The 25450-nt window shown below is 30.7% G+C and overlaps 3 protein-coding genes across 4 annotated transcripts; all 3 read left to right on the top strand.

Moving 5' to 3' along the window:
- Positions 1-907: 907 nt before the first annotated feature.
- On the top strand, positions 908-10601 carry LOC107884657 (pancreatic lipase-related protein 2; the record flags this gene model as incomplete). The annotated part of the gene is given in 6 exon segments (XM_029491256.1): positions 908-1031; positions 3611-3765; positions 6359-6607; positions 8726-8914; positions 9773-9941; positions 10173-10601. Coding segments are annotated over 6 exon segments (920 nt in total), but the record flags the coding sequence as incomplete, so codon positions are not given.
- A 4211-nt stretch (positions 10602-14812) lies between these two features.
- On the top strand, positions 14813-20604 carry LOC100571472 (inactive pancreatic lipase-related protein 1). 2 transcript variants are annotated; one of them, XR_001680060.2, is made up of 7 exons: positions 14813-15040; positions 16336-16462; positions 16553-16704; positions 17818-18066; positions 18636-18834; positions 19919-20081; positions 20168-20604. XR_001680060.2 is itself a non-coding variant. In XM_016807251.2 (7 exons), exons 1-7 carry the CDS (start codon positions 14944-14946, stop codon positions 20208-20210), a joined length of 1023 nt encoding a protein of 340 aa, XP_016662740.1. In that variant the 5' UTR covers positions 14816-14943; the 3' UTR covers positions 20211-20600. The 2 variants fall into 2 exon arrangements, 1 of the variants encoding a protein (XP_016662740.1); XM_016807251.2 differs by having other exon boundaries at positions 14816-15040; positions 18636-18827; positions 20168-20600.
- Positions 20605-22187: 1583 nt separating this feature from the next.
- LOC100164907 (pancreatic lipase-related protein 2) lies at positions 22188-25430 on the top strand. The gene is made up of 7 exons (XM_001948994.5): positions 22188-22369; positions 23145-23268; positions 23349-23500; positions 23886-24134; positions 24257-24445; positions 24936-25098; positions 25188-25430. The coding sequence occupies exons 1-7, from the start codon at positions 22288-22290 to the stop codon at positions 25228-25230; spliced, it is 1002 nt and encodes a 333-aa protein (XP_001949029.2). The 5' UTR covers positions 22188-22287; the 3' UTR covers positions 25231-25430.
- Positions 25431-25450: the final 20 nt, after the last annotated feature.

Genomic DNA, 25450 nt, shown 5'->3' with positions numbered 1-25450 from the left:
GCGCCGCAGGTCCTCTTGACAGGGGAGGAAAGCGTGCATGCTTATGTCGCCTCGTCACTTGTTCTGTCCACCAAGAAATCGTAAAAATTAACGTTTCGCCAATGTGTGTATAAGACGATAGGTTAAAGAAATAGATTAATAGGCGAGCACTGTTATTATTGACACCATTGTTAAATTTTCGAACGCATCAGCCGCCTCAAAAGAGATTTGTCACGAGGAGAATATCCTCTTCATATAATTAGAAGTAACATAAAATATTCAAAATCAAATCGTGTGTTCTATCAGGAGTAGTGTCGCCGAAGAACGTTCCTTGCTTTTATGCGACCATCATGCGTAGGTATAGTATATTTATTTTAACAAAACATATTATTATACTCATCGTATATTATGTTGTAAAGCGTAAATATTTTCTATTTAATAATACCGCACATCCGTGTGCGTATCGATGTATGATTTGAATTCATATATAATTTGAATTGGCAATCGTCATCGCTATAACGGATGTATAGGTAAGCGCATTGTCAGTATGTATCATAATATCTTATATTATTATATTATGCACATTCGCACAAACTATTCATCGAATGCGACATTGACAATACTCAACAAGTGTCGTTTACCATAAGAGATACATAATATATAATATATATTGTGTACAGGAGATAGGTTCGTTCTTATAATGTCGATGCAGCTATATATTATATACTCAACATTTTCTCAATAAACTAAACAGGATACGATGATTTAATAATACTGTAGGTATATATAATATAATATATATTATCAATTATATACATGTGCCATTTTATGTAGGTTATACGCGCGTACGGCCGCCGCGGCGGAGGACTATAATATAATATTATATTGTATGGACTATTACAGTGAAATGCTTATTTTATTCTTGCAGTGTCATCGACTCAAGTGAACTCGTTCGACAATTTATTTCACGGCAAAACAGGAAACTACGAATCTACGATGGACTCTTCTCGCATCAGCGTAAACGAATCTGTGACGTTTTGGTTGTACACGAAGTAAGAGTTTTAACTCTATGTGACCCTTTGGGGTTGAAATGAAACCGTTGTTTTTTTTTCAACAGCAGCTGTTGCTTTTAAAGATTTAATTGATCAAAAATACAGTTCAAATCAGTGCTTGTCTAGCAAAAGAAACAGTAGAGTTACCGAAAAAATAAAATGTTCGTTCCTATATACCTAAATATACGTAATAATTATTATAACCAAATAATTAATATTCCATATTATAGCTTATTAGGTACTCACTATTAAAAATGTTCAACCATTAGCATGCATATAGGTAGTTTTTTTATCTAAAATGTTTAAAATCAGTTCCCAATATAATTATATAAATATAACAAGAAACATCTAAGGTTGTATAAGAACTAAATTGATAGATGCCCATAGCTTATAACTGTTCAACGTAATTTATAATATACATTAAACATTGTAAACAATTAGCCTGTGGAACTGTGGGAAGGGTACTGTAGGTTTTGAACACGTGTGTATTTGTATTAGAAGAATTTTTTAAGTGGGCACTCGTAGGTATCTGCCATGCCCGGGTGGGGGATGGCGGCCTCTCTCTTCGGACACCGTGACTGCCCGAAGAAAATAGCAGCCCGTGGCCAAGTTCGAACCGACGCCTTAAGACGTTCGGCCACTCCGTTCCCCGTATAGTTATTATTACATGATTATCATCTATCACTGTTAGGTTTATTAATTTCACAAGGTATCTACAAACAAACAACGTTATAATCCATAATTTCCAGTCTCTAATATCTTAGTTCGTGGTTTTTATACAATTTATACATTTTATACATTTTATTATCGGACCACATAAAATTACAATATAAGGGCTACAATGCTACATGTGGCCACGTGGGCCCCTGTATAATATATAGGTATAATTAAATAATTAAATAATGTATAATAATATATATTATTATATATAATTAAAAAATTGAATAATTAATTAATATAAAAGACAATTATTCTGTCAGTGGTGTATTTACGCCCTTCCGCCCCCCCCCCTGTCCATGGGGTCCAGACTTGCAATCGGATGTGCTGGAGTCTGTCATCCGCGTACACAGACTCCCAAGTTCCAAATTCTTCCGGGTCTAACCGTAGAGCGCTCAAGCAACGTTGTCGTAAATCTTGATCGTGAATTTCGGAATTACCTATATACACGCGTAAATTTACGACATATCGTTCCACTCGGCACCAGGCAAGCAACACCGTACACCGTCAACTTCCCTCCCTGACAAAGTAGCTTCGGACGCTCATCGCACGACCAACCACCGAGGTCGCACTTCAACTTAGTATTATTTTTTTTTGTATATCGACAAGCGATATTATTAATATTATTATTTAATTAGTCTATTTATCGTTATTCATTACGAATAGTTATAATTTCTTAAGACACAATATTATATAGGTACCTATGTAATTTGTTTGCTTGTGAAATTTGGCGTTTTATATTACGATGCATTGTATAATACCATTGTTTAAACTCTATCCTGCTTTTCTCTTTTATATTATACAGTCCACTTTTAAAAGGTTTCGTGTGCAACCCACTCACACAATAATTGTTAACTTTGTAATTTTGTGAAAGATTGCAAATAAAGTACCGTCCTAATTCTAAAAAAAATAGGGAACATTCGTAAAAAACCTTATTATCCTACAACCAGTGGCTTATTGGACCAAACCATAGTCACAATTACACATTTATGACGATTTATAGAGATTATTAAAAAGCAAATGATTTGCACGAACAATTTATTAGGTATTTTTTTAAACAAATTATGTTGAAAATTATGCGATTCAGGTTACGATGTTCAAGAAATCGTCAGACGACATTAACGAAAAATAATGTATTTCTTGTGAGGGTACTCCATCTGCGTTCGATTTCCAATTTATAATTAACGGATAGATTGAACTTTTGAACCTCTCTTCTTATACGCGTAGGTACCCACATTTTTTTTTATTCTTTTCACGGTGGGTGGGTGCGTTTGAGCTCACTAGTCATCTCTAATACCGATTTTAATAGTGGTTGAATATTCATTAGCCTATAATCGTGTGGTATATATATTATACTCGTATATTTTAATATCCCATATGGAAAAGCTTATATTATAGAGAGTATTATTTAGGGTAGCAGTCGATCGCCACCGTTCCTCTTTTAAGCACACGATTTATTTTCGATCTTCACTGCGTCGTCACAAGAACCCATATTTATAAATATATATATATGATGTTAAATTTAGTACTTACGTATAAAGCAGACAGGTGCGATCGAATGAAAAAAAAAAACAATAATTCATATAAATAATATATTTGGGGCACCTATATAGCCTTGATATCTATTCACGTTGACATACTGCAGTAGAGTCAGTAGATTAAGTTTACGATTTAGTTACTTACTTTACTTGTAAACCTGTATAATAGACACGCTTGACGGGGAGTATGTTTTTATTGCTCCTCCACAAGATGAACGACGGGATGATAATCTATTATTGACGTTTCTCGGAACGACCGGCGCCATCTATGCGTAGCGGTCGCGGACTTCAGTTTACTTGACGATCTGTGTATTTTGCTTGTAGACAGCGCTCCAAGAACAGTCGAAGGCTGGTGCCTGACGACCCGAAATCTTTGGAGTCATCGGGCTTTGACGGTGGTAAACCGACCAAAATTTTGATTCACGGTTGGTTGGGCAACAGCGAAGACGAGCAGAGCATCTGTTTGGCTTTGAAGACGGGTGAGTACCTACCTATTGGCAAAACATAATATATTTATTATCGTTGTTAGTGATGGTGCAGTCAGTATAGGTGCCAAGATTGGGTTGGGTTATAAGGATTGCAAATAGCCAGTTTTTAAGGAGATCAAAATGGGCAAATTTTAAATTGCATGTATATGTGGGTTTTTCAAATGTGATTATTAGTGTGTGTGATTGTTGTAGTATAAAAAATATAGCAAAGCGCTCGTACAAGTCGCTACCTCAGCGTTCTGCGCGTGAACGGTAAACAATTCATGCTCATTTGCATGTATTCTTTTTTTTGTCAATCTTACCAATGGACCTGATAACGCAATATGACTTCTAAAAACTGATTTGATTTCGTTAATGTGTCTACTTGAGATCGATCAGGTCATATTTTAAGATAATTAATTTCAATTTCAAATAATCAACAATTAAAATGTAATAGATTTTAATTAATCAAACAAAAATTTTAGGAGTTGACTGTTGAGAAACAACATTTAAAAAAAAGTGGTCTTTATGATCATATTATAAAGTAGACATAATACTAAATACAAATAACTTTTCAAAAGCATAATCGTATTATCAGGTCCACCTGTATGATTGACAAGAAGATTGAAACATTTTGTGGAATTAAATGACCGTATGCCTGCGTGTGTCTTTAATAAAAGGGCAGTATATAGGCAATTTTAAATTTATTGTTGCTACAACCCATGGCATTTGGGTTAGTCATAATATGGTTCAATAGTTGTATATAGGTATCGGGCTATCTACGTGCGCACTGCATTTGCTCACTAGTTAACGACACAGCCGATCAAAAACAAAAAGCATGGTTTTTGTTCAAAACTCGATTTACAGGAAAAATGCCTCGAAGGATGGTTTGATTTTACTAATTTATTATTTTTTTGTTCGAAAGATAATTTTCTACAGGGTGCTTGCATTTTTGATTAATAATTATCATTAATGATATAATAAAAAACAAAAGTTTGTGAAAACTGGTCTTATTCAAAATCGTATTATATATTTTAGAAATAGAATTCTCAAAATCCAAGTCCAAGCACCATATTAGGAGCGTTTCTTCTGTCGAAAATAACAAAAATGATCGAAATCGGAACACTCTTCGAGGTGTGAGCATTTTTACTGTAAGGCATGTCTTTGAGCAAAAAAACAGGTCACGCGCAGGTCCTTTAATTAATAATTTAAGTATAGGTATTTAGCTGTACATTGAGTACGGTTCCGATTTATGTCGATGAATGGTTTTTGGTTTTTATGTCGGTTTGGAAAATTCGATGTGCGTCGCGGTTTTCGCTACAAAACTAGATTATTTCGCAATCAATCAATTTGAGACTCGGGCTTTATATATACATATACAAATAGACACATTCAGCGAATCCTGTTGATTTGTTCGATCATTACCAAGAATATAGGTTGACAGACCACCGGGTCGAGTGCGCCAAACATCCAAGGCTATACTCGTTCGGCGGAGATGTGTGTCAACAGCATAATATTATAAAAACCGTCAAGAGCACTACAATGTACCAATATAGTGCAATATAATATATATCGTCCATTAATATAATAAACGATTCGACGTGTCTTGATAAAATAATTAAAAATATGAACCATCTTCTCAGAAATGATAGTGGGATTTGATCGGAATTGTATACCTACTTATTGTACTCAAAAGTCAAAACCAATGGGTGTAGATTACTCACAGCTCGTCAAGTCGATACATATAAATCACAGGGCTGAACTAAATGCTATTATATATGTACCGTTCGAATAGTTATACTAAAAAAATCATATAATAATTAAAATATACAATTCATCATGAGTAAATAAACAGGCATGATCACCAAAAAACCAATTTTTCCTATCACTGCGAATTTTCCCCAGACATGGCAAAAACAGTGTACCTAATTCCTATATAATTGTAATGTGAATAACATTTTTTCTTATGATATTAGTGTTTCTTCCAAGTCTGGGGAAGTATAATATATGTATAAGATATGCGTTCAGTAATCTAGCGATCATGCCTGTTTATTTAGTCATGCAATTTATTATTCTCGTATACTACCTATCTCCAATGGGAGAATTCTTCATTCAGTGAATCGTGCCATTATTTTCATACACATCATCACGCATTCATTTATTGTTCAATACAGGTATTTATTAAACAAATTGCAGAGTAAGAGAAAATTTAATATTTTAAATAAAAAATTAAAACTACTTGCATATAAAGGCACAAAGCAATACCGAGCGGGGAATAATAAATAAAGACGGACCTCCCGATCTAGCTCAGACTAGCAAACATTTGGGCTACATACCTTTTATTTTGTTTTAGAAATGTTCATGTGTCGGGGCTCCGACTTGTAAATCTAATTATTACTATTATCAGTATTCAGACTTATCTAAATACATTTATATAATATAGATGATAGGTATCTTGACAGTCAGTATTCTATATAATTTATTGTTGGCTGTTGCATTAATTTAAATTTACCTCTATATAGATAAATCTACCGGCAGCTTGCAAGTGGCGGTTTTGTCGGGATTTTGTTTCAAACAGTGTTGAAGCATTTCAATTTTTTTTCAGAATATTTCGCGTTGTACGATTATAATGTGGTGTGCGTGGACTGGAGCGTGCTTGCAGTGGATTTTCCGTACTTTACTGCTCGGATGCGGTGCAAAGAAATCGGAAACTATGTAGGTGAAATGATAAGGACGATGACGGAAAACACGCCTCAGACCAATGACGATGTACACATAATCGGTTTTAGCATGGGCGCCCACATCGCCGGTTATGCCGGTAAACGACTTGAGGGAAACGTGTACAGAATCACTGGTATGTATTAATGTAATAATCTACATAATTATTATGTACTATCATCTAACCTAACCTATATGTAAATGCGATATCGACTACTATTAATTTTTTTTGCGGTACATATGTTAAAATATATATTGACGTTTTCTGATGGAATAATGATGATAATAATAATAATATAGATACCTAATAGCTATGTATGTATATGAGTAGTTACCTGCCTATTATAGGTATGCAGTGCCCTGGTTACGTACATTTGAACATTTATCATAGTTTTTTAAAGAATTGGATTGTCTATAAGTTTATGAAAACGACCGTTTTGCGTATTATTTTTACTTCATACTTTATAGTACAAGTACATCTGTACATCGAAATATAAATATTTTTTTTAACACATTAGACATTTCAAAATTATTATTTTTTAATCTAATATAAGACCATTCGAACGTGTTTGACTAATACAGGGTGGGGCGTGGTTACTTCCTTATCCGAATTAAAATTCCTTAAAAAATAAGGAAGTAACCACGCCCCACCCTGTATTATAGTAATACAAATAAACCCGGTTACTTGAAGCAGATTTTTCGCTGAAACGTGTGCGAGCGTAAGAGACACAGTACTTTAAAATATCGTTGATGTCTGTTCAATACATTGAGTGGATACTCGACAAAAGATTAAACTGTTTAACTCAATAACAATGACTAATTGAAAAAAAGTATAGTGTGTGTTTTGTAAGAGATCGGGTTAAATTCCATACATAATTGAATGCTTTGACAAAACTGTATTCCGTTTTTTGTTCGAATGAAAATGTTCATATTATAAATGTGATCTTGAACAAGCCGTATATTTTGCGTACAGTACTAATTTGTCATTGTTATGTATATATACAATATAGACATATACCTATAGATAATATACCACTTGGATGGGTTCCTCATAGATGGTTCGAGGTTTTGAATTGGAACGGAATAAATATACATCACACACACACACACACACACACACACACACACACACATTATAATTATTAAATCTAATTTACTGATGGATAAATCAATTCCTGTGCTTAGAATTGCATTTAGCTTTATACACTTGTACTGGTATTATTCAATATAACATATGTATAGTCGTTAAAATCAAATTTTTCCATTTTTGAGTTTTCAAATCACGCACTGATTTTATATTTTATTCCGAAATTGAATATGTACCTACTGTAAGTATATATTATAGGTGTTTCTTGTAATGTATTCAATTTGGTTAGAACCACTTACACGGTGACCTTTTGAAGAAAGAAATGTGAGTACTAATTAATGTATAATATACTCCACTATTTATTTATTTAATGTAATACAATATAATGATTACAAACTCACAGAAGATACACTTATAATATAATCTAAGTTTTGTATTTTTGATTTTTTCACGGATGAAATCGGGTTATATAACTAAAATTGGCCTCAAAAAACGACTGGACCGTTTTCAATAAAATGTATATCAAATAGATTACTTGACGGGTGTTTACAGCTTGATTTTTAAACTCCTATAGGCTATAGATAGCTAAAGGGCAGCTCACATATGATTTTTTTCCGCTTTTGAAAAGAGACAATTTTTTTTGTTTATCTAAATGGTTGTAATTGGTTAGATATTATATTAATATTATAATTAGAAGAAACATGATATATACTTTTTTTGCAAATATATTTATTAAAAATACACATCATTGTTGTGGACAACGTCGGGCGGGATAGCTATAGTCATGGTATAATTATAATATGATCTATGAATAATAATCGCTTCACGCTTGTCTAATGAAATCGTATTCGTATTATTTTAAACAAATTTCATTCGTTGATCGCGAGAAGACGAATCTTGAACAACCACGCATACAAAAATAAAGTAAATAAAATATACACCCCCGCCTTGTTAACGTTTCTACATTTAGATACTCTGGATACTTATGAATATAATTTGCATCGATGGTTGTTCTCTATACACTGCAGTACCTATCATCGCTAACGAGATTTTTTTTACGTTCGAAAATTCGATTAGCCCTGCTTACCACATTGATATTGTTCTCGTGGGAAGGGATTTTTCTTAAACTGATATTATTATGTTTTGTTTACGACGTACACGTTCCAGGCTTGGATCCCGCTAGGCCGATGTTCTCCAGCAAACGGCCCTCCGAGAGACTCGACCGAACCGATGCGCAATTTGTGGATGTAGTGCACACGACAAGTTTGGTGTTGGGGCAGCACAAGCCGATAGGAATTATCGATTTCTATCCGAATGGTGGCAATACGAAACAACCGGGCTGCGGATACGATTACGGTAGATATAAGCGTACAACAACAATAATAATGTATAATATCTATATTACGGTATAATCAATACGACCATATCGTATATACTGTCAACTCGATTATTTGGTTGCGGTAAATAATAAGGGTGAAACCTATATAACGTTATTTTTTCGGTTAATTTAATATATGCCTATATTGTGTGTTCACTGATCAATAATAACTTAATAATTTGAATATGCGTAGGTGCCTATAGGTACATCTTACCTACAGCCGAACTTATAATATATATATATTCATTCTGACAATATGCATGTGGTCGCGAGTATTATATTATTATGTTTTCGTGTTTCAAAGCTTATATTATTTTTATTGGATATATTTAAACTTTCTTTCACACTTTTCCAGGTTTAGGGCTGTCAGTATTTTTTACGCACCTATCTAATGGTTTTAATTCTGCGGTTAACCAAAGAATTAAAATAAAATAAAAAACAATTTTTATCTTATTTGACGCTGTAAATAACTTTGTTTATATAAAATATCAGAATTTTCATCATCTCGTTTTTAAGACAAACTTATTTTTTGATTTGTTTACAACTGTCTTAAAAAATATGCTGGAAATGGTGATCTTGTATAATATGAGAGTAGTTATTAAAATATGTAGCTGAAACAAAAATAAAAAATACAATGGATGGAGAAAAAACAATATATTGTATAATACATCAATAGATGCGTATCAAAAATAAGAAGATATAGATTTGAAAAAGTGCTTGAACATTATTATACAGCCGAATTCAATAACTAAAATAATTAATACACCTGTTGAACAACTAATAAACAATTATAACACAACTGCAGTGTATTATCACAAGTCTTACGTATTTTTTAGTGTACGGTGAGGTGTGTAGTCATTTTAAATCCTACGAGTTTTACGCGCGGTCCATCCGGTCCAAAGACGAATTCAAATCGATCAAATGTGACAAATGGAAAGATTACGAGGAGTCCAAATGCGAAGATCCTATGAATTACACGTACTTGGGCGAATCCGCAAATTCAAGGTGAGCGATTTTTTAGTGATAATTACTACGTCTGTAATATGTATTATGTCTTATTATGATTTATGACTTATCACGCGTCCAATAATATTGTGGTTTTCAAATACGGTGTTTTTTGATATCGCGATACCGCATTATTGATATATTTCGTTCTGACTGCTTCCAACACATAAAATACTATACTATTAAAAGCAATCGATGGATTCGACATATATATTTTTTTCTTTTTTACAGTCTTTCGGGCAAATATTATTTGTCGGTTGTTTGAGCTGTGTCGCTGATCGTGTATCGATATATCATACAAATATTGTCCAATATGATTTTTTTTTTCAAAATTTGATGTGTTTATATACATTAATTAATAATTATATTATAATATTATATATAATCACTTTATCAGTTTAACCATGTTCATTTATGTTTTAATTAATACCTGTGTCTAATATGTTTGATTTTACATAGTCATTTAGCATTATATTATTATAATATTGTTAATGCAATCTAAACGAATAAGGTGTATCATATTATATTCATATTTACAAATAAATAATAATTATTATATTTGTATACATTTCAAGAAGTGTATATTATACTCAACAAACGGTGATTTGTTATTAAAAATATATACATCCACACTATAATGTACTATTGATTTAACATAAATGATGTGTTTTTTGTGCCTTTCATCATCACGTTTAAGCAAACAATTTGCTCCGATTTTTAACACTGAGGGTAGTTTCTTGTCACAAATCAAGTTTGTTATTTTTTTGATGAGAGGGGGTGGGGTTCAAAGCAGTAAATTCCTAATTTTTTTCTAAATAATTGAGAAAAAGCTAACAAAAATCACTGGAAAATGGGAATATTCCGAATATTTACGCAACACCTCTAAGGTTCGATTGGTATAATTGATTTTGTTTCTTTATTGTAATTTAGGAGGGAATAATATCGTAGCAACTTGACGTTTTTACCAAATATGGTACAATGCTATAAAATATATTATGTACATCCATTACTGTAATACTGTGATTCACTTAATGACAGGGTATACACTCGTAACCTACTTTGCATAAGAGAGTTTCCCAGTTTTCATTATTATTTATTTAAAAAGTCAATACCTATTTAAATATATTTTTTTTATACTTTGATTTCGCGACACCATCATTAATCTCGTCGCAGTCGTAATATAAAAGATTTCAGTATACGGATGAAAATGATGGATTGGCCGATCGGTTACCAATGTTTAGTCGGATGTTGATTCAAACGGAGGCTTATACATCACCTATATAATGGCATATTTACAATAATAAAATATTTGTATTGTACCTATCTTTTTTATTTATTTTTTCTTCAAAAGTAATTGCATTTTATAACGAACTACCATCACAGCTAGCAATAGTCTGTCGCAATGCACATTGAATAATAATAATAAAAAAAAATTGACACCGGTCCAATGGGTCATCATTATTATAATATAGTGATTTACCCAACAATAGACGGACAACTGCATCGGCCTGCATGCGGTCTATTAATTCTGCAATAGTTATGTATATTATATTATTATGTAATCTCGACAAGAGACCACGCTCTATCGTCTGCCATATTTATCAGGTTTTTACGTTTTGTCATAAGAATTAAAATAAACATTACAAAAATATCTAATTTCACGTCATTTTCACCACGCAGTTCTCGTCATCTTAATTTTAGCAAATAAATTTATTTTTTATGAAATTATTATATGTAGGACGTAGCTATAGGCGTTTACATACAATTATATATTATGCAGATCATTTATGGAGGTATGGCGTTTATTATACACATAATATATATATATTTTTTTTATGCAAGTTCATAATTTATTAATAAAGGTGAAATCTAATGATTTAAGTAAATTCAATTCAATTTGTCTTTTAGTATGGAATTATTGTAGTATGATTATTAGAATCCGAGCGGAGCACTATTAAATATGTATTGGTTTTACAGCAGTTACGTGTTTAAAAAAAAACAACCAAAAATGCATCTCGTTTTGCTACAGAACAAAATGCTCAAAAAGTCTACTTAGAGTGGAATCGGAACACACTTGCATCTTGCACTTAACATACCTAGATCATCATTTATCCATACAAATAAGTATTAAAAGAGTCGATAAAAACAGCTGCAGAACAATTAAAAATACCTACGTCTAGGTATAAATCTCATAGGCGTGACTAGACTTAATCCGCAGTGGCAGCCTAGATAATGACCAGCGCTACCTTAATGAGCCGAAAAACCCCCATACACCCAAGGCTGGATATTTTTAGAGCCCCTCTCCAAATTAAATATTTATATAACTTAAAAAAGTCTGTATTATACTATTATCTATTTTCAATTAATAACCCACAGTATTTTCAGTACCTATCTTTAAATATTAAATTTAACTCCAGAAATATTTTCATCTATACAGACCTGGTTTACACCACCAAGCTACAAATTAAAAAATAATAAAACAATTATATTCAATAATAGCTGGTGCCATCCTCTGCGACTCTGTCTTAAGGGGCTACATTCAGGCAATTTATAATCTTGTCATAGCCGCCCGCGGGATCTATATATTGTATTAAGGGGTTGTATTAAGGGGCTGGAGCGTGATTCATTTTTGGTCGAAAACATAACTCACGACTTCAATCACTACGCCCAATATAATGTCCCGATATTAATTTTGAAAGCAAATTTGAATTTGTCACTAAATTATCTATGCTTTGGCAATTTCATTTTTCTGAATTTTATTTTTTTTTACTTAGAAATGTACTAACAAAAAGAGTAAAAATAGATCTTATTCATAATTCAAATTTAAATACATTGATATAGAATATGAAAAATGTACGACAGTTATAGCATAGTGAATTTAGAGGAGAATTCAAATCTTCTTTCAAAATTAAAATCGGAACATCCTACTGAGCGTAGTGATTGAAGTCAGAGGTAGTATTTTTTGAAAAAAAATTTTTGTCATTTTATAAAGCAATATATGGTGACATGTGCATGCGCGTATGTAAAATTACAGACGTACGTCCCGGTCACTATGATGTCCCTATAAAACGTGATCAGTACTACGAACTACGTACACTAATGTTCATTTACTTTCAACACATACACAAGACCCAGATAAACAGAAATATAAAATGCCTAGTTTTTACTCCTTAGAATTGATTACGCTCCAGCTCCCTTAATAAATTGTAAATGATTATTGTGTGAGTGAAATTAAATGGGGGTATCGACGGAAACCGTTCTCTCGTGCGCCCATGCACAAGTCAATAACTTGATAACCATATAAATTTCACTACACAAATTTTACAAAATTGAAGTTAGTCAACGTTGTCTGATTTTGATTCTAAAAAAATATTTGAATTCAGCAGAAAAATGTCTGGAGATCGTGCGAAACATTTTCCGTTTTCAATATTAATTTTAATTTTAATTATGATTCGAAAAAGTTCATATTTTCAAGTTTTTAATTACAGTTCACAATAATAGACAATTTTCTGGTGAGTTAAAATTTTTTTTCAGGATCAAAATCGGACAACGTGGACTAACTTTAATTATGTCAATACATTAGGTCGTTTTAGCTAAAATTGACGGAATTAGCGAGGCCTCGTAAGTCTTCATTGTATAGGGCTTTCAAAAGTCGGGAAATCACTTCGACAATTCATGTTATTAACAAAATAAAAATAGGAACTACCTAATTTTCTCGAACATATCTTTATAAGTAAATAGTAAGCCATTTATAATAATAATGCATCAAAGAATTTTTTTTTTTAATAAAAGTTGTAACTCATATAATATATATATATTATCTGCCTTAAAACTCGGTTTGTTACGATTTTTTTGAATTGGAACTATTAGTCAATGAACTTTGTTGTTATCATTTAAAAAATAAAGTTGATATTTCTATAGGAAAAACTGTGTGCTTAAATATTTCGGAATTGTGAGAATGTCAGGTAAAAAATAAAGCAACATTTGAACGAAAGCTTAAATTTATAATCCCATATTATAAGCTTCCAAAGAGAAATATTTTTCTGATAATTTCAATATAATATAAAAATAAAATTTCTTTCGACTAGGCGAATAATTCGTTGGGTACTAGTTATAAGTAAATACCTATTTTAAGTTTAGTCAAGTGGAATGGAGTGGCACAGGGGTACTCTGCAAAATGTAGCTATAAAATGCGTAGCTTATACATATTTCAACTATGTATCATCGACTGACGTGTGGGTTCAAATTTTCTTTTGGAAATCTTCCATGAAAATAAATATTCGTACCAAAATCATAAACTCAACGTTATTTACGACCGATGTATGTACGAACAGATATTAGTTAACACTGGTATTATTATAAAATATACCATTTACCTTTTTTATTTTTCCAGAATCGTTGTACCTACATAATCATAGGCGCAAATAGACAAATTATTTTGGGGGGACTAAAGCCCCTCCTATAATATTTTCTAAAAATTATATATGCTCAGTACTAATAACTGAATTTTTAACTGGGGGGACTTGGCAGAAATGGCAGAAATAGTAAATTAATGCCCAATGCTTATCTTAAAATGTCCATTACAATAAAATATGCGTATAAAATAAAGAAAAGATTTTGAAATTAATTATTTTATACATTGTGGGCATTAGTAATTATTATTTATAACTATTTAATACAATTTAATTATATAATGAATTTCCTTGTTTGATCAAATAATGTTATCTAATTAATATTATCTATTGTGCAAGAATTTAATTAAAATATAATACCTATATATATAATATATTTGGGTACATATATACACACACATATATATAATATATATATACAGGTATTTCATACAAATGTATACTATTGACATAAACACAAGTGCGTGTTAAAAAGACCGTTCGATTAACATTCGTCTCGTATAATTTAGTTGTATTTATGACAGTTGTAGGTATTCGACTATCGTCGACTATAATCTAATATTCAGACACCGTGAAAACGATTTTGTCAAATGTCAGTAAAATTGTTAAATTACCCAATTACAAAGAAAATGCTGTTTTGCATGTTGACCATTTTTATTTTTAGTTATGATATTACATCGGGAAGCGGTAAGTTGTTTTATTAAGTCTACATACTTACCTACGATTAAATTTGTACAACTAGGTCGATATTAGGTATACTTTAATATGTATGTAATATGCAATTTAAAGAAAAACACATTTTTACCATTTAATAATTTTAAGAAGTATATAGTTATTAAAATAAATTAAATATATAAGCACGTGATGTGGAAGAAATAATAATGTAAAAATATACTGCAAAAATTAATTTTATTTTTACTTGGATGTAAAACACATTTATTGGTCGAATCATACCAAAAAATTGTCTTGATACGCTCTTTACTCGAATGTTTAATCATAATTAAAAGAAACTCACATAATAAAATGTCCTATTGAGCTAAAATTATTAACACTGCTTAATGAAAAGCAAAATTGAATTAAAACTTTAAATTGATTTGTATAATTGTAAATAATAACAACTATTAATTAAGAAGATAACAAGAATCTTTTAATAATATTATGATTTAAAATAAACCATATATTCAAATAAATAGTCAATATCAACATAAGTTACCTTATGTATTCTCCAATCTGAGTTAATTACAGATTTCAGAGTTATTGTTATAATAATAATCGAATACCATTATAGCCTTAGCCACATAATTTGTAATTACGTATTACAATTTAAGCCATAGTAAACAAATTAACAGTGGAGAAAAAAATGTTAAGTAGGTACTTAATCAATGAATTATGATTATACATAAACGTACGTATTTTATGATTGTTTGTTAAAATAAAAATAATAAACCATATTTACCAACTATTTGTGGGCATTTGTCCCCAATACAAGATAATACATTTTGTGTACGTGTGTGATTCATTTGAAGAATTATATAATATTAGCATATTATTTGGATTGGATAATTTGAATTTTGCCTTTAGGTTTTAATGCTGCTTCCTCTTGTAATCTTTTTAAAAAATAACTACGAGTATAGTATATTATCGCGATGTTAAGTAGGTATAATTAATACTTAGTCATCAAAACAAATTAAATATATAAACACGTGATGTGGGAAATATATTGTTAAAAATTATACTTCACAAAAATAGATAATTTTTTCTATGTATTTTTCTAATTTTTTAAATTTTTATTTAAACTTATATTTGATGTAAAATTAATTATATTTTCGAGGAAGAAAAGATAAAATCAAAAATGGGTTTGACTTGAAGTAAATTCACGTAAGTTTCACGAACTTCAATAATAATATGATTGAATATTGGAATATTGTATCCTAACTAAGAATACATTTTTAGAATAAATATTAATCTTGACAATTTTTCAGACTCATACGACGATTACAATGAAGTGTTTGAAGATAACATAGACAATTTTTACGATATTGATATTTATCACGAAAACTATGCACAATACCAAACAGCGAATCATGTATTTTACTGGCTATACACCAGGTTTAATTGTTAAATAGTATAATAACTGACGACTTAATTCGATTTTTAAATACAATTACCTAATTGAAAGGTTTTTTCTTCAAATTTTAGAGATGATACCGATGGTCAAATGTTAAACAGAAGTGAGCCACACATGATCGAGTCGACGACGTACGATCCAGAAAATCCAATTAAAGTAATAGTGCACGGTTGGCTTGGATCCACTCAAGAGAAATCGGGCGTTTGTTCGTACAACGTAAAATGTAAGTTTGTAATATTTCTTATCAAATAGTGATTAGAATAATATAAATATATAATTGTTGACTTTTAATGAATTGCTTAACGTATGATAAAAATTATGAAAATTGCATGGGTAACAAATAGTTTATAAGAAATATACTTAGGTATGTCAGAAAATTTCTGATAAGATTATTTTGGAAAAAGTTATTGCGTTTCAAATTAATTAACTCCAAAAAAATAATGATATTTAAATAATTGTAAAAAATAAGCTACTTGACTTAAACAAACGTTTTTATCACAAAAATTTGTCTAAAATTGAATTATTTAAAATAGTTGTATGTTGTCTTGAAATTTATCAAAAATTGGTACTTTTCAGTTATCGTACTCCAATGGCCGGTGGATCTGGAATTACGGATTCCGTTATCGTTCTCCGTGCTGTTTTTAAATAATACAACTATCCGGTGTTACAATATTATACCTTTTTTATTTTATAAAACAAAAATTTAAAACATAATTTTAACTGATACTATATGTATCCATGTAAGTATAACAATAATACTTTTTTAATAAATATATATGAATGTAAAATAAAAATATTTTTGAAGGAGGCATGAATTTAGCAATGCATATTATAAATTGAGTAAATATTTTACAGCAATTACTTGAATGTTTTTGTCATCAAAGTAGGTATATACACGATATAGTTAATTGTGTATAAGAATCTAACATGGACATTGGACCTATAAGATCCCGATACCAGATTGTCTTTTATTTTGTTCTTTAGTCAGTCACCATAGGCGTTCAACATGTTGAAATTTAATTTTATTCTATCATGTAGTACGATATCTGAAAAGTACCAAAATATTGACTTATCTGGTTGTTACACTCAGCAATGTGATAGTAAATTAAACTTGATATTTATTATTTAGTAAGAATATCAGATATATAACATGATTACATGAACACATAAGATAATATCAATTAATGAAAATAAATATAAATGTGATTAAATAAAAATTTATATAGGAACTTATTGGTCGTTTGCAGATGCATATTTTTAAGAATATTTTTTTAGTGCTTAAAATCCTAGCGCCAGACTATTGTTGGTTATTATACTTAAAGAAAATATTTTACAGCGTATTTTGAAGTGGGCAATTACAATGTGATCTGCGTGGATTGGAAACAATATTCGACCGATTTATCGTACGCGGTTGCGAAGAAGAGATCCAAATACATTGCTCTGGATATTGTTAAGGTGTTGTTGAGGATTACGAACAACATGACGATGGGCTGCTATGATACTATGCATGTAATAGGACACAGTATGGGAGCACACATTGCCGGACATGTTGGAAAAAATTTGCCCGGCCTTGACCGGATCACAGGTAACCTGTAACGTGATGCATGCTGTGCGTTTAAAATATTTATGCTTTTAAAAAATGAATTCATCGGTTCCATTGATCAATTTATGAATATAGCATAATGTTTATATTTTTCCCATTTGCCACAAACCACGTTGCCAGGAGCTAGGTTCTCTTCACACTGTATAAAGTGATGATGACATCGATGATTTTGTTTCAGATCTGATTAACGGCGTTTCCTAAAAGTTAAAGGTTAAAAAATATATAGGTGTCCCGCAGCCTAAAAAGGTTAAGATTAAGCTAATTAGTGTTGTTGGATTTTTTTTTTTTGGAGGGTGCTAATAGTGTGTTTACTTTACACTCAGAGTTTGTTCACCTAGGGTCTCCCATAATTCATAAGTTTGGTATACTAATGCCGAGATTTAATTTAAGGTTTCGGTTCCCATATGGCTATACAAATTTGTATTTGTAATAACTTTCATATATCATAGAAATATTTTTTTAAATTTTCTTAAAATTTCGGGGAAGGGGTTCAAGCACCCCCCTGCTACTCTACTGGTGTAATTTATGTTTTTATTATCAATTTATTTCAGGGTTAGATCCTGCAAAACCAATGTACGAGAAAAGTGGACCAGATGACAGACTAGATATGAATGACGCGAATTATGTTGACGTAATGCATACTAACGCTGGTCAAAATGGGCTTAACAAATCTATTGGTCACATGGATTACTATCCAAATGGAGGATCAAAGCAACCCGGCTGCGTTGAACGTTCAGATAAACGTGATTAGTTAGAATATTAATCAATAATCAATATATATAAACACCATCGATAGCCGATAGTTTCAGTTTTTTTCACTCATAGGTTTTTTCTTCTTTAAAAATAGGAAAATTTCTATTCTCCTCCTGATTGATCGTCAAATTTTTAATACTAAACAAGCTTTATTTTATAATGCATAAAATGTATAGCTTTTATAACGGGACTCAACAGTTTTCACTCATTATCGGATTTAAATCAATGTTTTTAAACTTCTGTCCGTGATGCTCATAGTTATAAAACAATAATTGGTTCACGGTCCAAGACCATCGACTCGTGTTTATGAGTTTACACACACAGTTTTATCACCATTATACTCTCTCATGTTATCACATAAAAAAATCCACCTGATTGATATGTATAATAAGTTGCCTATCTAATTCCTAAAAATCGAATGGTGTGGATAAAATATAATATGATATACATATTATTATTATTATCTATTTACTCTCGATACACTTGTAAGTAACTGTGAATTAAATCTTAGTATTTAAATATATTTAAGGTGTAACAATTTAATTATTCTCAAAATTTCATTAAAATCGCATAAATAAAACTATTAATAGAGTATATTTTGCAATTCGTCATAGAAACTCAAATTATCGTTGACTCAATACTACGATATAAATTCATATTACGTTTTTGGTATGCCTACTCGAATCTTGGTAATTAAAAACCAGTAACCTTACTGATAAGAGAAAAAATAGAGACATCTTAGATGCTTAAGAAACCTTAAGTATTCCTAAATATTTATAAAACTAATGCATTTTTTACACGCATTTCAAAATATTCATGAATCACCCGTGTAACTGCTGTTGTCGGAGTGACACAAACACTTATATTTTATCTGCTCAAAATATTCAACATCAATTTTGGCAAAACTGTTTTCATTTTGTGGATTATCAGGGGTGGGATAGACATGGACAAAGTCCGTCAGACTTATTATATAATATCGCACCGAGTGGCGAAATATCTAAAGCCGATCCTGCATGACGCCACAGCGGCGATAGTGATTTGTCGCTATTATATTTTAGTGATATATTGTGTGCTTATATAGCTGGTGCGTGCAGTCATTGTAGATCCTATCATTACTATTCACACTCCATATGGTCCAGAGACGATTATGTCGCATATAGATGTCCCAGTTGGGCTGACTTTCAAGCGGATCGATGTGTCAATGCTTCCAAAAATCTGATGGGAGAATTTGCAGACCGGACGAAGTTCGTGGTCTATATTTTCAACACATTTTCCAGTCCGTTGTTTAAATATAATGTATTGAAAATACGATACGATTGTTTTGTTTCAGGGATGACGGCGTTTATTTTTTAGAAGCATGCGTCCAAGATTAGTAGACACACAAGGCGGCGTACAACTCTGTTTCTGATTTACTGGACAATTTTTAATATAATTATTAGTTATAAGTGTCTTTGTTAAACGTATTTGATATGTATATTAACGCTCGTTGGATGTATGATATATTGTATGATATCTGTACTGTCCTTATCGATAAATTTTAGTTTATTTTACAACACATAAATTAGTTATAACTTTTGATCAACTCGGATCAACATTATTCTGTAGTCTATGCTACGCTTATATAATAACCGTACATCGGAATCAAGTTAAATATATTAATATAATTATAATACCATGATTTATACTGTTAATAAAGTATTTGCGAATTGTAATCGAAACTCAAATTATGTTTATCGTTGACTCAATAATACAAGTCTAAAATATAAATTCATATGTTTTTTCTATGCCTACTTGAAACGTGGTGTTTGAAAACCGGTAACCTTACTGTTAACTGAAAAAGAACATCTTAGATAATAAACACTTGCGGCCCTTGATTTTTATTTATAAGATTACCTATAACAAAACAACTAATTATATTTTTATAAATTAAATTAAATTAAAGAAGGTTGGGTTTCCAACCTTGACAAGTAGGTACTCTGCTGTTCAATAGTTTTCGAGTATTAAATTGTAATGAATTTGTTAAATTTGAATTCGATGACGAATCATCGTACATACGATGACGATTCTGATCAAAGCCGACGCGTCAGCCTAGCACATACTTGAATAAATAATCAAATTTAATAGTTGAAAAAAAATTAAGAAAATATTAAATTTGTCATGAGCCATGACTATAAATATCTCAAACGAGTTAAATATTTTGAATATTATAAATTATATACTAGCCAAATAAAACAGCTTCATGTGCAGTTTTTTTGTGCTATAACTTTTTCCAAAATCCCGACCAAGAAATGACGTTTTGTATTTTTACATGTTTTTACGTGTGTCTCTACATCATTGTTTGGTATACTATTATTATTATGTTATCGGTAGAACGGCACAACACTGGCCGCGGGTGAAATCTTGTCATTATATTATAATATATTGTTGTGATCAGTCGTGCTCCCGAAAACATCAGCGTCCGTTAACCTATATGGCTATATGACTATATGTAACGTATTCGAGTTCGATAATCGTATTATTGTTTATTCTAAATTACATTTGCATAAACTAAATAAAGAAAAATTATATCCCGAAAAACCAACGTAAAAATTAATTGATTCTTGAGTACATCACGTAACAAGAACATTACAATCATTAAATAAAAAATAGCCCTTGACACGATGGATCTAGTTTTCGTTATTCAGCTATTTATTTTTTGTATGAAAATCAGTCAAAAATTGGATTTGCATAGGGTTTATCCGTTTTAGACCTTTGTTGTTATATAATAGATAGCTGTAAAACTCTCGACTCCGCCCGGAAAAAAATGAACATATTATGTAAAATACAACGATGCAGTATATCGGTTTGAGTGTACCTACCTATCTCAGTTTTAGTGTATTTCAATTCACGGGAAAATCGTTATCAGTGTACTTAGCTTTGAGAAATAATTTGAAATAGACAGGTAACCGAAATCCGTGGATTAGATTTAGCCGATTTAGGACTTGATATATTTTACAACATTTCTGGATTATCCAACTGATATTCATCAGTCTTTGTCCGCATCATTGTTTTGTAAGGATAGTTTGTATCGTAATTGTAGATTTTATTGTTTTAAACATACGGCGGCGTATGCCCGTCCTATGATCACATATATTTTTAAAAATGTAGTCAATTAAAATTAAACGCATTATTATAATATATAATTCATCAAAATATAATTTAATAATTATATATTTGATCAAACAGTGTTATCTATAATACAGATTATATATTATAATATAATTTCTCGGGATCGAATAAAATAACTTTTAAATAAATAAGTGCTATATCGACATGATCATAAGTGTGTGTTAATTTAAGTATAAAATCATCATTCGATAGAAATCAGTGTTCTTTGTTAGTTGTTTTTGTGACAGTTACATTCAATAGTTGATTATAATACGTGCAATTTTGAAAAATAAGTTTGCAGAAATGTTTAATTTTTTGAAATATTTTTGTATCAACATTTTGTTGATTGTTTGTGTTTGCGCTTATGATATTCTATTGCAAAGCGGTGAGTTGTTATTATTAATAATATACAGTGCACGTTTTGATGAAATAAATTAAAAGAATTAATGATTTAGTTTTTATCGATATCATTGTATAACTTTTAATATTCTACTTCATAAGAATATTATTGTTATGAAGACGTAATATAATAAGTAGGTTAGTACGTATACTACCTATTGTATAATTACGAATTGTCAAGTGGCTCAAATTGATAGCGACGATCGTTTTTATACAATCACCAATAATAAGTAATAACCTAAATTGTTTGCTTGAAAAAAAATATATATAATATGATTTTGTATATGTATCTACAACAGGTGCAAGTACAACAAATCACATTACAAAATACAAACGCCTGCATTGAGTATAAAAATAATGCAATACGTAATAATATTCTATTTGTATGTATAGGTACTTATTTGTATGCAACATGTATTATGTATTTATGTGATTTTTGCAATTTCTCCTTTATTATTTATTAATAGGTATTACGCTATTAATACTATTGACTATTTCCATAAAACTTTTGATGAAAAAATTATAAAATCAGAAAGGATTTTGGTTTGAACATGAAAATTGTTAATTATACGAACTATTCTAATTATAAATTATGCACCCACTGGCCATTACTCATACTTAATTCAACAGCAATTTATGATGTATTATTTTTCATTAGTGCGGTGCGTTCCCCCACAAATTTTTAGTTGATCAAATAACCACATTGGAAAGTTTAAAAATATTATTGTGGAATAAATATTAATCTTGAAATCTTTATTCAGACTCAGTCGCCGTGTCTAACGGACTTAATGATGGCTATAAAAACATTAACAATATCGATTTTGATGATGAAAATTACGGATTGTACCATACATCGAAACATGTGTTTTATTGGCTTTACACGAGGTTGAATTGTTTAAAAATCTAATAATTTATTTCAATTATTCAATATAATTTCTGAAGAATTTCTTTTCTGTGCGTTTTAGAGATAATACCGACGGCCAACTTTTAAACAGAAGTGAACCACACTTGATCGAGTCTACATCGTTCAATGCATCAAATCCAATTAAAGTAATAGTGCACGGTTGGCTTGGTACCACTCAAGAAAAAGAAGGTCTTTGTATGTACAACGTCAATTGTAAGTTGGTCATTTCTCTTAATTACCTATATTATTGTCTATTGATAGTTTGACAAATATTATTTTTAATTATTTACAATGTATACCTATAGGTTCTAAATAAAATCAATACCAATATCGATGGTTGGAAGAACATTATTATAAAATAATTAATAAGCATTTTTAGATAACTATATTCATATCCATTCATAGTTGTACACATCCGTTACAAAAACTATTTTTCGTATATAAGACTTATAATTAGGAGTACTTTCGTATCACCGCTACTTTTTTCTTTTATTTGTCTAGTGAATAATCGTTTATAGATATAGAACAGCATACGCCATATCTATTGGCGGTAGTTAACGTTGTTGAAAAATAATTTATTTCTTAAAATATTTTACAGCTTATTTTAAGGTGGGTGAATATAATGTGATTTGTGTGGATTGGAAACAGTATTCGACTGATTTATCATATTCAGTTGCAAGAGCACGAGCCAAACACATTGCTCACGATATAGCTAAAATCCTGACCAGGATAACGTATAACATGACAAAAGGGGTTGAGACTTTGCATTTGATCGGACACAGTATGGGAGCTCATATTGTCGGATTCGTAGGGAAAGAATTGACCGATAAGATTCCTAGAATTACCGGTAAATACTTATCTACATAACTATAAACGTTCCTAGCAATATATTTTCAACGAAGGATTTTTTTTTAAATAATCAATACATTTAACACAAATTTTTGTATTTTTTTTAAAAATGTATTAAAGGATTGGACCCTGCGAAGCCACAGTACGAAAAGAAAGGCCCAGCCGACAGACTCTATATTACCGATGCGCATTTTGTAGACGTCATGCACACTAATAGTGCCAAAAATGGGTTTACAAAATCAATCGGTCATATCGATTTCTTCCCAAACGGAGGAAAGAGACAACCCGATTGCGGATTTTCAGACAGAAGTAATGTATTTGAAAATAGGTTCATGGTATAAATAGCATAACATTAAACCAAATAATAATATACGCATATAATTTTTACTGCAAGCCACCAGGGAAGTTTAACATTGAAGAATTTTTAATGCTCCAAAAGATTATAGGTATAGACAAAAAAAAAAATCATATAATAAAATTGTACATATTATCTATATAACTAATACATTTATCTTTATTTGCTGCTCTAGTCAGTTCAGATCTAAAATTAAATATTCTAAAAGACAATTTCAATATTAAAATAATGTTTTGACTGTTAACGACTATTCGCATTAATATCATAATTAAAAATTAGGGAAGTTGAATTCTAAATTGAATAAATTTGGTTATTGGTTCATCGAAAATACGTTTGTCATTTAATATAGTAAATCAACTGCTACCGTCCATTTTAGACAGTAGTTACAAACTTTCAAAGCATACATTGATTATATATTTATTTTGCGATTTTATTCGTTTTTAGCTACGGGTTCGTGTAGCCATGTCAAGTCCTATCATTATTACGCACATTCCATATGGGCCAAAGAAGATTATGTGGCGCTTAAATGTTCCAGTTGGGATGACTATAAAGCGCACAAGTGTGACAACGCCAACAGCACTTTTATGGGCGAGCACGTGGACATAGAGTTCGTATAGTTTGTTGTCGGACGTTTTTATCATAATAAATTACGTAGCGAAATTAAAATTAGGTAAATTAATTAATTGATTTCCTCAGGCAAACCGAAGATTTTTATTTGGAAGCGTGCGTAGATGATTGAGGCTTGAGACCTACTGAGGCCATAGGGACCTGTACTTAGCTGTGAAGAAGTTACAAATGAATTTATACATATTTGACTTATTGAAAATTAAAATTTGCGTTGAACGATAGAATTTTTATTTGATTCGTGTACTTACTTTTTAAATACGGTGCGCTTATAGGAATTATTTTTTTTATGTCAATAAAGGTTAATATATAATATTAGTTAAATTAATTATTTT

The sequence above is a fragment of the Acyrthosiphon pisum genome, chromosome A3, assembly GCF_005508785.2.
Source record: "Acyrthosiphon pisum isolate AL4f chromosome A3, pea_aphid_22Mar2018_4r6ur, whole genome shotgun sequence".
NCBI lineage: Eukaryota > Metazoa > Arthropoda > Insecta > Hemiptera > Aphididae > Acyrthosiphon > Acyrthosiphon pisum.
Note: the sequence above shows the minus strand (reverse complement) of the source record. Positions and strands in the feature narration are given on the sequence as shown.

Coding starts and splice junctions, on each gene's coding strand:
- LOC100571472 (XM_016807251.2), top strand. CDS start 14,944: ATGTCAGTAAAATTGTTAAATTACCCAATTACAAAGAAAATGCTGTTT. Junction 16,705..17,817: donor TTGTTCGTACAACGTAAAAT/GTAAGTTTGTAA, acceptor AATATTTTACAG/CGTATTTTGAAGTGGGCAAT. Junction 18,067..18,635: donor CGGCCTTGACCGGATCACAG/GTAACCTGTAAC, acceptor AATTTATTTCAG/GGTTAGATCCTGCAAAACCA.
- LOC100164907 (XM_001948994.5), top strand. CDS start 22,288: ATGTTTAATTTTTTGAAATATTTTTGTATCAACATTTTGTTGATTGTT. Junction 24,135..24,256: donor TAAGATTCCTAGAATTACCG/GTAAATACTTAT, acceptor AATGTATTAAAG/GATTGGACCCTGCGAAGCCA. Junction 24,446..24,935: donor TTGCGGATTTTCAGACAGAA/GTAATGTATTTG, acceptor ATTCGTTTTTAG/CTACGGGTTCGTGTAGCCAT.